The 15,662-nt window shown below is 38.6% G+C and overlaps 1 protein-coding gene across 1 annotated transcript in view; it reads left to right on the top strand.

Moving 5' to 3' along the window:
- LOC113898898 (amine sulfotransferase-like) overlaps nt 1–13,461 on the top strand; it is a 28,520-nt gene extending 15,059 nt beyond the window's left edge. The window contains exons 6-7 of the mRNA XM_027552196.1: nt 8,211–8,394; nt 13,331–13,461. Coding sequence (XP_027407997.1) covers nt 8,211–8,394; nt 13,331–13,461 — 315 coding nt within the window. The remainder of the gene's footprint in view (nt 1–8,210; nt 8,395–13,330) is intronic.
- Nucleotides 13,462–15,662: the final 2,201 nt, after the last annotated feature.

Here is a 15,662-nt window from a genome sequence, read left to right as displayed (position 1 = left end):
ACCTTTATTCACACAGCTTATCATCTAACAGGAAAGACAGGTATTCCCAAACAAATATAAATAATTAAAAACTATGATAAGTAATATTCAGAAAAACCGCAGATTTCATATAAGTATAGAGAAGAAGAGGATCTGGTGTCATCAAAGGTGCTAGGCAGTGTTTTCTGAAAAAAAGTAACCTGAAAACTGCAAGCTAATAAATTGGTTCAGTTCCGTTGCTCAATTGTGTCTGACTCTTTGCCACCCAATGAATCGCAGCATGCCAGGCCTCCCTGTCCATCACCAACTCCCAGAGTTCACTCAAACTCATGTCCATCGAGTTGGTGATGTCATCTAGCCATCACATCCTCTGTCATCCCCTTCTCCTCCTGCCCCCAATCCCTCCCAGCATCAGAGTCTTTTCCAATGAGTCAACAGTTCACATGATGTGGCCAAAGTATTGGAGTTTCAACTTCAACATGAGTCCTTCCAATGAACACCCAGGACTGATCTCCTTTAGAATGGACTAATTGGATCTCCTTGCAGTCCAAGCGACTTTCAAGAGTCTTCTCCAACACTACAGGTCAAAAGCATCAATTCTTCAGCGCTCAGCTTTCTTCACAGTCCAGCTCTCACATCCATACATGACCCCAGGAAAAACCATAGCCTTGACTAGACGGACCTTTGTTGAAAAAGAAATGTCTCTGCTTTTAACTATGCTAACTAGGTTCGTCATAACTTTTCTTCCAAGGAGTAAGCATCTTTTAATTTCATGGCTGCAATCACCATCCGCAGTGATTTTGGAGCCCCCAAAAATAAAGTCTGACGTATTTCCACTGTTTCCCCATCTATTTGTCGTGAAGTGTTGGAACCAGATGCCATGATCTTGGTTTTTTGAATGCTGAGCTTTAACCCAACTTTTTCACTCTCCTCTTTCACTTTCATCAAGAGGCTTTTGAGTTCCTCTTCACTTTCTGCCATAAGGGTGGTGTCATCTGCATATCTGAGGTTATTGATATTTCTCCCGGCAATCTTGATTCCAGCTTGTGCTTCCTCCAGCCCAGCATTTTGCATGATGTACTCTGCATATAAGTTAAATAAGCAGAGTGACAATATACAGCCTTGATGTACTCCTTTTCCTATGTGGAATCAGTCTGTTGTTCCATGTCCAGTTCTAACTGCTGCTTCCTGACCCTCATACAAATTTCTCAAGAGGCAGATCAGGTGGTCTGGTATTCCCATCTCTTTCAGTATTTTCCACAGTTTATTGTGATCCACATAGTCAAAGGCTTTGGCATAGTCAATAAAGCAGAAATAGATGTGTTTCTGGAACTCTCTTGCTTTTTTGATGATCCAGCGAATGTTGGCAATTTGATCTCTGGTTCCTCTGCCTTTTCTAAAACCAGCTTGAACATCTGAAAGTTCACAGTTCACGTATTGCTGAAGCCTGGCTTGGAGAATTTTGAGCATCACTTTACTAGCGTGTGAGATGAGTGCAATTGTGTGGTAGTTTGAGCATTCTTTGGCATTACCTTTCTTTTGGATTGGAATGCAAACTGACCTTTTCCAGTCCTGTGGCCACTGCTGAGTTTTCCAAATTTGCTGGCATACTGAGTGCAGCACTTTCACAGCATCATCTTTCAGGATTTGAAATAGCTCAACTGAATTCCATCACCTCCACTAGCTTTGTTCATAGTGATGCTTTCTAAGGCCCACTTGACTTCACATTCCAGAATGTCTGGCTGTAGGTGAGTGATCACACCATTGTGATCATCTGGGTCGTGAAGATCTTTTTTGTACAGTTCGTCTGTGTATTCTTGCCACCTCTTCTTAATATCTTCTGCTTCTATTAGGTCCATACCATTTCTGTCCTTTATCGAGCCCATCTTTGCATGAAATGTTCCCTTGGTATCTGTAATTTTCTTGAAGAGATCTTTAGTCTTTCCTACCACATTGTTTTCCTCTATTTCTTTGCATTGATTGCTGAGGAAGGCTTTCTTATTTCCCCTTGCTATTCTTTGGAACTCTGCATTCAGATGCTGATATCTTTCCTTTTCTCCTTTGCTTTTCACTTCTCTTCTTTTCACAGCTATTTGTAAGGCCTCCCCAGACAGCAATTTTGCTTTTTGGCATTTTTTTTCCATGGGGATGCTCTTGATCCCTGTCTCCTGTTCAATGTCACGAACCTCTGTCTATAGTTCATCAGGCACTCTATCTATCAGATCTAGTCCCTTAAATCTATTTCTCACTTCCACTGTATAATGTAAGGGATTTGATTCAGTTCATACCTGAATGGTCTAGTGGTTTTCCCTACTTTTTTCAATTTAAGTCTGAATATGGCAATAAGGAGTTCATAATCTGAGCCACAGTCAGCTCCCGATCTTGCTTTTGCTGACTGTATAGAGCTTCTCCATCTTTGGCTGCAAAGAATATAATCAATCTGATTTTGGTGTTGACCATTTGGTGATGTCCATGTATAGAGTCTTCTCTTGTGTTGTTGGAAGAGGATGTTTGCTATGAACAGTGCGTTCTCTTGGGAAAACTCTATTAGCCTTTGCCCTGCTTCATTCTGTACTCCAAGGCCAAATTTTCCTGTTACTCCGGGTGTTTCTTGACTTCCTACTTTTGCATTCCAGTCCCCTATCATGAAAAGGACATCTTTTGGGGGTGTTAGTTCTTAAAGGTCTTGTAGGTCTTCATAGAACCGTTCAACTTCAGCTTCTTCACTGTTCCTGGTTGGGGCATAGGCTTGTATTACCATGATATTGAATGGTTTGCCTTTGGAACAAACAGAGATCATTCTGTCATTTTTGAGATTGCATCCAAGTACTGCATTTCAGACTCTTTTGTTGACCATGATGGCTACTCCATTTCTTCTAAGGGATTCCTGCCCACAGTAGTAGATATAATGGTCATCTGAGTTAAATTCACCCATTCCAGTCCATTTTAGTTCCCTGATTCCTGGAATGTCGACATTCACTCTTGCCATCTCCTGTTTGACCACTTCCAATTTGCCTTGATTCATGGACCTAACATTCCAGGTTCCTATGCAATATTGCTCTTTACAGCATCGGACCTTGCTTCTAATCACCAGTCACATCCACAACTGGGTATTGTTTTTGCTTTGGCTCCATCCCTTTATTCTTTCTGGAGTTATTTCTACACTGATCTCCAGTAGCATATTGGGCACCTACCAACCTGGGGAGTTCCTCTTTCAGTATCCTATCATTTTGCCTTTCCATACTGTTTATGGGGTTCTCAAGGCAAGAATACTGAAGTGGTTTGCCATTCCCTTCTCCGGTGGACCATATTCTGTCAGCCAAGCTAATAAATAAGTATTAACAAAAAAGAGACGGGGGGAAAAGGATGCCAGGGAAAGAGAATGTGCAAGTTTCCTGATACATTAATGTGGATGAAAAATGAAGAAAGAACAGGCAAAGTGAAAGTATTAAAAGATTGAGAGGTCAATAAGAGTCAGGCTGCTCAAAGACTAATAATTGATGGTGATTTCTTTCAGCTTAAAGGCAGTAAGAAGTCTTTTAAGAATCACCAGAAGGAGAGTTATGTAATGCAATTAATATTTTTAGAATATCATTCCTTTTTATGGATTGAAAATGATGGTAGTGAATACAGGCAAATTAGTTAGATACTAGTGTGATAACCCACTGAACACCAACGATGCTTTGGGTTAGAATGGTCACTCTGAGACTGGAGAAACTGCAGAGTTTTAACACATATGTTTAAGGTCAAAAGGAAAGGGATTATATACAGTAAAAATGAAAACGGGAGAAATAGTAAGATGCTTTCTATATTCTGGCTCATACACCTGTGTTGATAATGATGTCATTCATTTAGTGCTTAGGGAACACTGAAGCAGGGTAAAGCTGAAAAGAGAAGATTATGAGATTGATTTTGACATATGGAGTTTAAGATGATTTAGACGTATCCAAATGAAGATATTTGAAAATTTGGGGAACATACAGGCCTACATTTCAAAGAGGTTTGCTCTAAAATTATCGATGGTATTAATTTGGACATCATCACTGTATAGACCATAGTTGAAACCATGATTATACTTAAAATTGAGAGTGAGGAGGAAAAGGACAGAAAAAGAGGAGGAAAAGAGAAACGAAGAAAGAGAGTGTACAGGAGGAAAAAAGGGAACTAGTACTATTACTGAGATAATTTAAAACATAATGTTTGGGTAGAGAGAGTGAGCCCATGAAGGACACTGAAAAGGAGCTATCAGAGAGGTAGGGAGAAAAAAGTTGTGTGTGCTGACAAAAGCCAAGAAGGAGTGTCAAGAAACCTTTTTAATACTTTTTAACCTCTCAGGGCTGAGAAGTCAAGTGAAAATGAAAGTTTAAAATATCCATCAAATCTAATTACATGAAAAGTGCAGTAGAGTAAACCAGGTTGGATGGGTTGGGGTGAAATTGATGAATCCCAGATATATAACACTGGCACAGACACATGTATTAATATATTGCAACTGTCTTCTATATTTCTATTTTTATAGCTAATATTGGACTTCAAAAAAATCCTGCCCCCAGTAGAATTATCATCTCCCAACAAAAGCTGCCTGTTTTCCCATGAAATGTACTGTATCTCATGATCTAAGTCAGAAACTAGCCTTCATGCTTGATATCTCCTTCACCCTTGCCTCTTAATTTCGCTAGTTATTAAATGTCTGAATTCTGTCTCTGATTCCTTTGTGGAAGTTGCAAACATACCAATCTATATTGCCTCTTCCATGGTCCAGATCACCATTATCTTTTGCTTAGTTTCTATAACAACTTGTCTAACTGACTTGCCTACTTGCAATTCTCAGCCCATCTCCGTTTATTCTCTATTCTTCAACCTGTGCTATCATCTTAAAATGCAAATGTGTTCCCTTCCTTATTTTTATATTTGAGCTGTTCCATAAGAATGTGATCCCCAAAATATATTCATAAACAACAGATTTTGCTGGAATTGTGACTATACGAGACACTGAGTAAACTATGCAAAATCCTGGAGAATTTGTCTGTTCCGTCATCAGTATACTATCACCAGGTATCAGTTTTAACTTACCTGCCATCAAGTTGCCCAATGTTGATATATTTTTGTTCTAGTTTTTTCATCAGTCTTTCAAGCAGATATTTTTTTCACCATATCTTGGAGAAAAACTCTTAACTTTCTCTTTCCAGGAAAATAGAATTTGGTCAACTCAAGTTTCTGCTTTAAAGCCCTTTCTAAAATGGGATCCACATTTAGCTCAAGCAATTATATACCATCAATACTGATGTAGATTTTGAGGTCTTCTTTGTCTACTACTTTCTTTGACTATTTCTTGGTAATTTGAGGTAATACAATTTATGTCTATTCTTTAATTGGAATTGACAAGCCCATATAGATTATCACAAAGCACTTTGAAGATTTCTCACAGAGCTGAAGGTGATATTCTTAACTATATAGTGTCTATGTTGAAACATTTTCTAGCTACTTGTGTCAACTGTATCAAAGTATGTAGTTTAAATGAAGGCAGAAGTAGCTATGTTGTTTGGAGATTCATAACTAAATGATAAGACTAAAAGTAAAATCAAAGAAGTAGGTATATATTTATAATGGTTAAGGATAATGGTTATTGGGGGCAGTAACTGCTATCCTTATTTATATAATCACTTCTTTTCTGCCCCTACTCCCATATCATTGTCACTCTATTCTTCTGACTCTAATATGTGAATAAACCTATTCACCAAGGTCTTCATTTGTATTCATGAATTGGGATCCCTTGTAAACCTGCTCTACTAATTTATTCAGATTGTAAAATATATCAGAATTGCCTTTCTTTTGAAGGGTGAATGATATTTCATTGCATCTATAGATTTTGTTCATACATTCATCCATTGACAGACACATGGATGACTTTCACTTTGTGGCAATTGTAAATAATGCTGCTATTACCATGAGTGTACACATATCTGATCCTCATCTTCATTTCTTTTGCATGTATGCCCACAAGTGGTCTTGTTGGATATGGACTTAATTCTTTGAGGACTTTGAAAGAGTAGCAAACTTTGAAAGAGGAGGTCTAATGCCTCTATATGAGATATTCTCATTCAAGAATCTATTGGATATCTAATGCCCCCTTGAGAGTCCATTTGAATTTTACAATGAATTTTTCAATGTGTAAAAATATCATTAGGATATTGATAGGGATTGCACTGAATCTGTGAATCACTTTGGGTGGTATTAACATCTTGACAATATTAAATTTTCCAGTTCATCACCATGGGTTGTTGTTCTAGTCAACTTTCTAAAATATTTTCCAGAACACAAATATTTTACCACATTGATTAAGTTTATTCCTAAGTATTTCATCAGTTCTGAAACAATTGAAATTGGAATGATTTTGCTATAATTTAGCCTTTTGGAGAAGGAAATGGCAACCCACTCCAGTATTATTGCCTGGAAAATCCCATGGACGGAGGAGCCTGGTAGGCTACAGTCCATGGGGTCCCAAAGAGTCGGGCGACTGAGCGACTTCACTTTCACTTTCACTTTTAGCCTTTGGATTGTTCATTGTGAGTATATAGAAATATAAGAGTTTTGCATGTTGGCTTTGTATCATGCAACTTTGCTCAAATTGTTTATTAGTTCTAACAAGATTGTGTGTGTGTGTAGAATCTTTAGGATTTTTCTATGTCTGAAATCATGTTGCCTGTGAACAATTTTCCTTTCCAATTTAGATGCCTTTTATTAATATTGTTTATTTTTCCTTACTGTTCTGGCTAGGACTTCCAGTACTATGTTGAAAAGTGGGGAGAAGTGTTGAAGCGGACAGAACAAGCATCTTTAACTTGTTCCTGATTTTAGTAGAAAATCTTTGAGTCTTTCACCATTAAGTGTGATGTTAGCAGTAGGTACTTTATATAGAGCTTTTTCATGTTGAGATAGTTTCCTTTAATTCTTCATTTGTTGAGTGTTTTTGAATCATGAAAACGTGTTGGATATTGTCAAATGCTTTTTCTGCATTAAATGATGTGATCATGTGGTCTTTCCCTACATTCTGTTTATGTGATATTACACTAATTAATTTTCATAGTATGAACCATCTTGCATGCCAGGGGTAAATCCAATTTTATTATGGTTTATAATCTTTTCAATATGTTGTTGAATTTGTTATTAATTTTGTAGAGGAATTTTGCACCCTATGTTTCATAAGTGATATCGGTCTTTAGCTTTTTCTTACACCATCTTTCTGGCATTGGTACCAAAATAATTCTTGCTTAACTGAAAGATTTTGGAAATATTTCATACTCTTCAATTTTTTGGAAGAAAATGAAGAGAATTGGTGTTAATACTTCTTTAAATGTTTGGTAGAAGTTACCAGGAAAGCCAACTAGACTTGGGTTTTTCTTTGTATTTAGTTAGTTGCTTTATAATTCCCTTATGAATTATGGACTCCAGGGGGCTTCCCAAATGGTGATAGTGATAAAGAATCTGCCTGGCAATGCAAAAGATGCAAGATATGTGATTTTGATCCCTGCATCAGGAAGATCCCAAGAGTAGCAAATGGCAACCCACTCTGGTATTCTTGTCTGGAAAATCCCGTGAACAGAGGAACCTGGTGGGTTACAATCCATGGGGCTGCAAAAAGTTGGACATGACTGAGAGGCTGAGCACACACACAACAAACACAGAGAGAGTATTATTGACCGGTTAACATACTGAAGAACTTAGCAATTTCTGAAATGTATGCATGTGTGCATGCTGTTACTTCAGTCGTGTCTGACTCTTTGCACCCTATGGACGATAGCCTACCAGGCTCCTCTGTCTATGGGATTCTCTAGACAAGAATGCCTGAGTGGGTTGCCATGCCCTCCTCCAGGGGATCTTCCTGACCCAGGGATCAAACCCATGTCTCACATGTCTCCTGCACCGGCAGGCAGGTTCTTTACCACTAGTGTGACCTGGGAGACCCTCTGAAATGTATATAATAAGTCTAAAAGCGTGGCTTGAATGAGTGACCGAAGTTGAGCTCTCCTTGTAAAATCAAATGATAGGAAACTCCAACAAAGCTGACAACCACAGCACTGTTTAATAGAATGAATGTTACAGATCTTAGCCAAACTTTAGACTTAGAAAAAGCCCAAGGCACTGTCAGTTTTCTAAAATGTGGTAAAGATGTTGGGCTATAACTCAGGTGTTTCTTATAGAATGAACAGTTTCTCATACAATTCTTTCAGGATCTCAGAAGTTCTGTGCTTAAAATCAGCAGTTTTCTTGAGAAAGAACTGAGTGAAGAGGATCTGGATGCTGTTGTGAATCAGGCTGTGTTTCAGAATATGAAGGTTGATCCTCAAGCTAATTATGATAGCATTCTGAAAAATGAAATCGGGCTGAGAACAAAGGGACACTTCCTGCGCAAAGGTGATGTTAAGTGGGTAATAGAAGCAAAAGTGTTGAGACTTGTCTTGAATCCTTGGCTGCTGCTGTGGCTGCTGCTGCTGCTAAGTCGCTTCAGTCGTGTCCGACCCTGTGCGACGCCATAGACGGCAGCCCACCAGGCTCCCCTGTCCCTGGGATTCTACCGGCAAGAATACTGGAGTGGGGTGCCATTGCCTTCTCCGCCTTGGCTGCTAGATTAAGTTAAATGTGGCCTGCAACACGTCTCTCCAAGAATCGCCGTTTAAGCCAAACAGAGAATCATTGATCCTAAAATGAACCTGAAAATTATCCCAGGAAACAGAACAGAACTTCAGTGTCTGACTAATAAATACTAGGTTCCTTCTTTCTTCACCATGTGACCCCACTTTAAAATTTGTTAAAAAGTCTTACTGAAAGGCAAAAGATATGTGTCCAGGAGAGCTCCAATTCTTGGTTTACCTTATTGCTCTTTAGAACATTCTAGATGGAATGTTAATATGTATTTTGTTTTGAGAGGATTTTTATATCATTTCTTTCCCTTCAAGTGGATATTTCTTCATTGTAAAAACTAGATTGATACCTCATTAACCCAATCTGCTATGAATTCAATCATCCAACAACATGAATAAATTTTTATTATGCTCCATTAAGTTGCCAGGGGTTGCTAAGAATAAATATATTTTCTCCTGATGCTCCTTAATTTCAATTTTTTCATTTAATCTTTTTAATGTAAATTATTCTAAAACATAATTTGCACTTGTCTACATCTCTAGACTCATATTTTATCCTGGTATATTCATAACAGCACTATGACAATAGACACTGATTAAATTTTAATTATATAAAGATCTTATTAAAATTACTGTGGATACCAATATTTTAAAAAGTCGTTGCTTCCTCTTTGTCACATTTATTATGAGTTTTCACTTCTCACTGCTCAACTAGATCAGATATAAAGCATTTCTCATGCCCAACTTACTTACTGGCAAATGACCATAATATAAACAAAATAAATTCTGATAGCTAAAGATGCCAATTTATTCATCTTTATTGCATAATTGAATTAATGTTGGTTTCAAACTTCCATCAAGTGAAACTTTTGTATTAATGACAGCCCTTGGCACCCTCTGTTCCTTGAATTTATTACTTGAAAATCTATTTGTAATGGTTCCTCTTTCCATGGTATGCTCCAGGCAAGAATACTAGAGTGACTTGCCATGCCCTTCTCCAGGGGATCTTCCCAACCCAGAGATCGAACCCCAGTCTCTTGTGTCTCCTACACTGGCAGGCGGGATACAGTCTATTTACAATATTATATTAGTTTCAGTTGTACAGCATAGTTCAGTTCAGTTCACTTGCTCTGACTCTTTGCGACCCCATGGACTGCAGCACGCCAGACCTCCCTGTCCATCACCAAGCCCCGAAGTTTACTAAGACCCCATGTCCACTGAGTCGGTGATGCCATCCAACCATCTCATCCTCTGCCATCCCCTTCTCCTCCCACCTTCATCTTTCCCAGCATCTGGGTCTTTTCTAATGAGTCGGTTCTTCGCATCAGGTGGCCAAAGTATTGGAGTTTCAGCTTCAACATCAGTCCTTCCAATGAATATTCAGGACTGATTTCCTTTAGCATGGACTGGATAGATCTCTGTGCCATCCAAGGGACTCTCAAGAGTCTTCTCCAACACCACAGTTCAAAAGCATCAATGCTTTGGCTGTCAGCTTTCTTTATAGTCCAACTGGATAGACCTTTGTTGGCAAAGCAATGTCTCTGCTTTTTAATATGCTGTCTAGGCTGTTCATAACTTTTCTTCAAAGGAGCAAGCATCTTTTAATTTTATGGTTGCACTCACAACCTGCAGTGATTTTGGAGCCCCCAAAAATAAAGTCTGTCACTGTTTCCACTGTTTCCCCATCTATTTGCCATGAAGTGATGGGACCAGATGCCATGATCTTAGTTTTCCAAATGTTGAGTTTTAAGCCAATTTTTTCACTCTCCTCTTTCACTTTCATCAAGAGGCTTTCTAGTTCCTCTTCACTTTCTTCCATAAGGGTGGTGTCATCTGCATATCTAAGGATATTTCTCCCAGCAATCTTGATTCCAGCTTATGCTTCCTCCAGCCCAGCATTTCTCATGATGTACTCTGCATAGAAGTTAAATAAGCAGAGTGACGATATACAGCCTTGACGTACACCTTTCCCGATTTGCAGTCAGCCGGTTGTTCCATGTCCAGTTCTAACTGTTACTTCCTGACCTACATACAGATTTCTCAAGAGGCAGGTCAGTTGGTCTGGTATTCCCATCTCTTTAAGATTTTCCAGTTTGTTGTGATCCACACAGTCAAAGGCTATGGCATAGTCAATAAAATAGAAGTAGGTGTTTTTCTGGAACTCTTGCTTTTTCGATGATCCAGCAGGTGTTGGCAATTTGATCTCTGGTTCCTCTGCCTTTTCTAAATTCAGCTTGAACATTGGGAAGTTCATGGTTCATGTACTGTTGAAGCCTAGCTTGGAGAATTTTGAGCATTACTTTACTAGTGTGTGAGATGAGTGCAATTGTGTGGTCGTTTGAGCATTCTTTGGCATTGCCTTTCTTTGGGATTGGTATGAAAACTGACCTTTTCCAGTCCTGTGGCTACTGCTGAGTTTTCCAGTTTGCTGGCATATTGAGTGCAGCATTTTCACAGTATCATCTTTTAGGCTTTGAAATAACTCAACTGGAATCCCATCACCTCCACTAGCTTTGTTTGTAGTGATGTTTCCTAAGGCCCACTTGATGTCACATTCCAGAATGTCTGGCTGTAGGTGAGTGATTACACCATCATGATTATCTGGGTTATGAGTATATTTTTTGTATAGTTCTGTGTATTCTTGTCACCTCTTCTTAATATCTTCCGCTTCTGTTAGGTCTATACCATTTCTGTCCTTTATTGTGCCTGTCTTTACATGAAATATTCCCTTGATATCTCTAATTTTCTTGGAGAGATCTTTAGTCTTTCCCATTCTATTGTTTTCCTCTATTTCTCTGTATTGATCACTGAGGAAGAAGGCTTTCTTATAGCTCCTTGCTATTCTTTGAAACTCTGCATTCAAATGGGCATATCTGTCCTTTTCTCCTTTGCCTTTCACGTCTCTTCTTTTCACAGCTATTTGTAAGGCCTCCTCAGACAACCATTTTGCCTTTTTGCGTTTCTTTTCTTGGAGATGGTCTTGATCACTGCCTCCTGTACAATGTCACGAATCTCCATCCATAGTTCTTCAGGCACTCTGCCTATCAGATCTAATCCCCTGAATCTATTTGTCCCTTCTACTGTATAATCATAAGAGATTTGATTTAAGTCATACCTGAATGGTCTAGTGGTTTTCCCTACTTTGTTCAATTTTAGTCTGAATTTGGCAATAAGGAGCTCATGATCTGATCCACAGTCAGCTCCTGGTCTTGTTTTTGCTGACTGTATAGAGCTTCTCCATCTTTGGCTGCAAAGAATGTAATCAATCTGATTTTGGTGTTGACCATCTGGTAATGTCCATGTATAGAGTCTTCTCTTGTGTTGTTGGAAGAGGGTGTTTGCTATGACCAGTGTATTCTCTTGGCAAAACTTTATTAGCCTTTGCTCTACTTCGTCCTGTACTCCAAGGCCAAATTTGCCTGTTACTCCAGGTGTTTCTTGACTTCCTACTTTTACATTCCAGTCCCCTATAATGCAAAGGACGTTTGTTTTTTTTTGCGGGAGGGGTGTTAGTTCTAGAAGGTCTTGTAGGTCTTCATAGAAGTGTTCAACTTCAGCTTCTTCAGAATTACTGGTCAAGGCATAGTCTTGGATTACCATGATATTGAATGGTTTGCCTTGGCAATAAACAGAGATCATTCTGCCGTATTTGAGATTGCATCCAAGTACTACATTTCAGACTCCTTTTTTGACTATAATGGCTACTCCATCATACAGGTACAGCATAGCGATTCACTATTTTTGCATATTATACTCCATTATGAATTATTGCAAGGTAATTGCTATAATTCCCTGTGCTATACAATGTATCCTTGTTGTTTATATACTTTATACTGGAATCCTGGAGCAAAGGGTTCTCCAGCCTTTCTAAGTGTCCCAGTGGTTTCCCAATCAGCCAAAGTCTGAGATGCCCAGATCATGGCTCAATCTGTCCACTCCCCAGTGTCTTCTCACATGATCTCCCTTTTCCTCTGAGTCTCTCCCAAGGGTCAGAGGTCCTGGCATGATCGCCCTTCTTCCCTTCATACGTGTGCTACCTTGTAACTTTCTGATAGTCCTGGTTTTCCAGGAGTCTGACTGCCTGTTTCTAGATAGAGGTCTTTCAGTGAGAAAGAATCAGTTAGAAGCAAAGTTTCAATGAGAATTCTTCCACACGAAGGTGTATTTTTGATATATTCTTGGGGAGAGTTGAGGTTCAACTCCTTTTGCTCACCATCTTGATCTCTCTTCTACTTAAAAATCTTTGGGCCTCTCTCTCTCTCTTTTTTTTTTTCAATTTTAAAGTTGAAGAAAATACTTACTTTGAAGGGTATCATTAAGAACTATATTATGTAATATAATAGATGTGGTTTACCAAGTATGGTGTGTGGAACTTTGTAAGATATACTCAAATATTCTAATCTCTTTGCATATTTAGCTTTATTTTTCCTTCTTAACAATGTTCTATATTCTTAACAACAGTTCTATATTAATGGTAGTGGATAGTGAAGGTTTAAGATAAGGAAGTGGATTATAACTCTATTTTCTGTGTTATTGTGTCCTAAGTGTGTTTTTAGCTCAGCCACATATAAGAGAAAGTGAGGCATCAAATTCCATGGAAAACAAATAGATATTTGTCTGCTTGAGAAGATAATAAAGTGGATTGAAGGAAGCTTTTGCCCCAACAGTCCTACCTTCTAACCCAGGGCTGTCTGTGTTTGTCCCACCAGGTACCATTGGAGACTGGAAACATTACTTGACTGTGCAGCAAAATGAGCGATTTGACAGAGTATTCCAAAGGAAGATGAAAGATTTCCCCTTGAAGTTCATCTGGGAAATAGATGAGGAGTTGGATCAGTGAAAAATATAAAAATATTGTAAAAATCAACTTGAAAGCGTATTTTAATATACACATTAATTTGTGCTTCTCATACAAATGTTAATTATAAAACTTTCTTAATTAACAAAATCAGTAAACTGTGCTTAGATTCATTTCCATGCCGTTAATGAAACTTTGACATTTTACCAATTATAATGATTTGGATAATCTGCACTGTTAGCCTTTATGATAAAGTGAAAGAAAGAAAGCATGCAACATGAATATTTTGAGAGTGTTTTCCATAGCAGGCATACATTATTTATCTATAATTTTCTAATTGAAATTTCATATTTTGGCTTAAAACCAATGTGACTATTGAGTAAATAGAGAAATCACATGCATCTGAGAAGCAGATTCATCTGCTTAATGATTTAACAGTTCACAAAATTTATACTAAGGAGTTAAGTTTCAAAGGTAGATTGATCACCTAATGGTCTAATTATTTAATTATTTGGATGGAAAGAAATATTTGTATCTATATCATTCACTAAAGTAATTCTATGTGTATTTAACAGTTGAATATTTAGAATAAAATTACTTTGAACAACAAGAAAAATATAGATAAATATGTCTTTTAATTCCTAAATGGAGAAAACCTTGTGAGCATAAAAGTGTTGTAAGAAAATGAATAAAATTTATAAATTCACAATCAAACACCTCAAGGCATCATGCTCCATCAGTTCAGTTCAGTTCACTTGCTCAGTTGTGTCTGATTCTTTGCGACCCCGTGAATCGCAGCACGCCAGGCCTCCCTGTCCATCACCAACTCCCGGAGTTCACTCAAACTCATGTCCATCGAGTCAGTGATGCCATCCAGCCATCTCATCCTCTGTCATCCCCTTCTCCTCCTGCCCCCAATCCCTCCTAGCATCAGAGTCTTTTCCAGTGAGTCAACTCTTCACATGAGGTGATGAAAGTATTGGAGTTTCAGCTTCAACATCAGTCCTTCCAAAGAACACCCAGGACTGATTTCCTTTAGAATGGACTGGTTGGATCTCCTTGCAGTCCAAGGGACTCTCAAGAGTCTTCTCCAACACCACACTTCAAAAGCATCAATTCTTTGGTGCTCAGCTTTCTTCACAGTCCAACTCTTACATCCATACATGACCACTGGAAAAACCATAGCCTTGACTAGATGGACCTTTGTTGGCAAAGTAATGTCTCTGCTTTTCAATATGCTATCTAGGTTGGTCATAACTTTCCTTCCAAGGAATAACCATCTTTTAATCTCATGGCTGCAATCATCATCTGCAGTGATTTTGGAGCCCCCCAAAATAGTCTGACACTGTTTCCACTGTTTCCCCATCTACTTGTCATGAAGTGAAGGGACCAGATGCCATGATCTTAGTTTTCTGAATGTTGAGTTTTAAGCCAACTTTTTCACTCTCCTCTTTCACTTTCATCAAGAGGCTTTTGAGTTCCTCTTCACTTTCTGCCATAAGGGTGGTGTTATCTGCATATCTGAGGTTATCGGATAAGCTGGCAATCTTGATTCCAGCTTGTGCTTCTTCCAGCCCAACGTTTCTCATGATGTACTCTGCATATAAGTTAAATAAGCAGGGTGACAATATACAGCCTTGATGGACTCCTTTTCCTATTTGGGCCTAGTCTGTTGTTCCATGTCCAGTTCTAACTGTTGCTTCCTGACCTGCATATAGGTTTCTCAAGAGGCAGGTCAGGTGGTCTGGTATTCCCATCTCTTTCAGAATTTTCCACAGTTTATTGTGATCCACACAGTCAAAGGCTTTGGCATAGTCAATAAAGCAGAAATACATGTTTTTCTGGAACTCTCTTGCTTTCTCCATGATCCAGCGGATGTTGGCAATTTGATCTCTGGTTCCTCTGCCTTTTCTAAAACCAGCTTGAACATCTGGAAGTTCATGGTTCACGTATTGCTGAAGCCTGCCGTGGAGAATTTGGAGCATTACTTTACTAGCGTGTGAGATGAGTGCAATTGTGCAGTAGTTTGAGCATTCTTTGGCATTGCCTTTCTTTCGGATTGGAATGAAAACTACCTTTTCCAGTCCTGTGGCCACTGCTGAGTTTTCCAAATTTGTTGGCATATTGAGTGCAGCACTTTCACGGCATCATCTTTCAGGATTTGAAATAGCTCAACTGAAATCCATCACCTCCACTAGCTTTGTTCATAGTGATGCTTTCTAAGGCCCACTTGACTGCATATT

This window comes from Bos indicus x Bos taurus, chromosome 9, assembly GCF_003369695.1.
Source record: "Bos indicus x Bos taurus breed Angus x Brahman F1 hybrid chromosome 9, Bos_hybrid_MaternalHap_v2.0, whole genome shotgun sequence".
Lineage (NCBI taxonomy): Eukaryota > Metazoa > Chordata > Mammalia > Artiodactyla > Bovidae > Bos > Bos indicus x Bos taurus.
The sequence above is the reverse complement of the archived record's forward strand: the minus strand, read 5'-3'. Positions and strand labels throughout refer to the sequence as shown.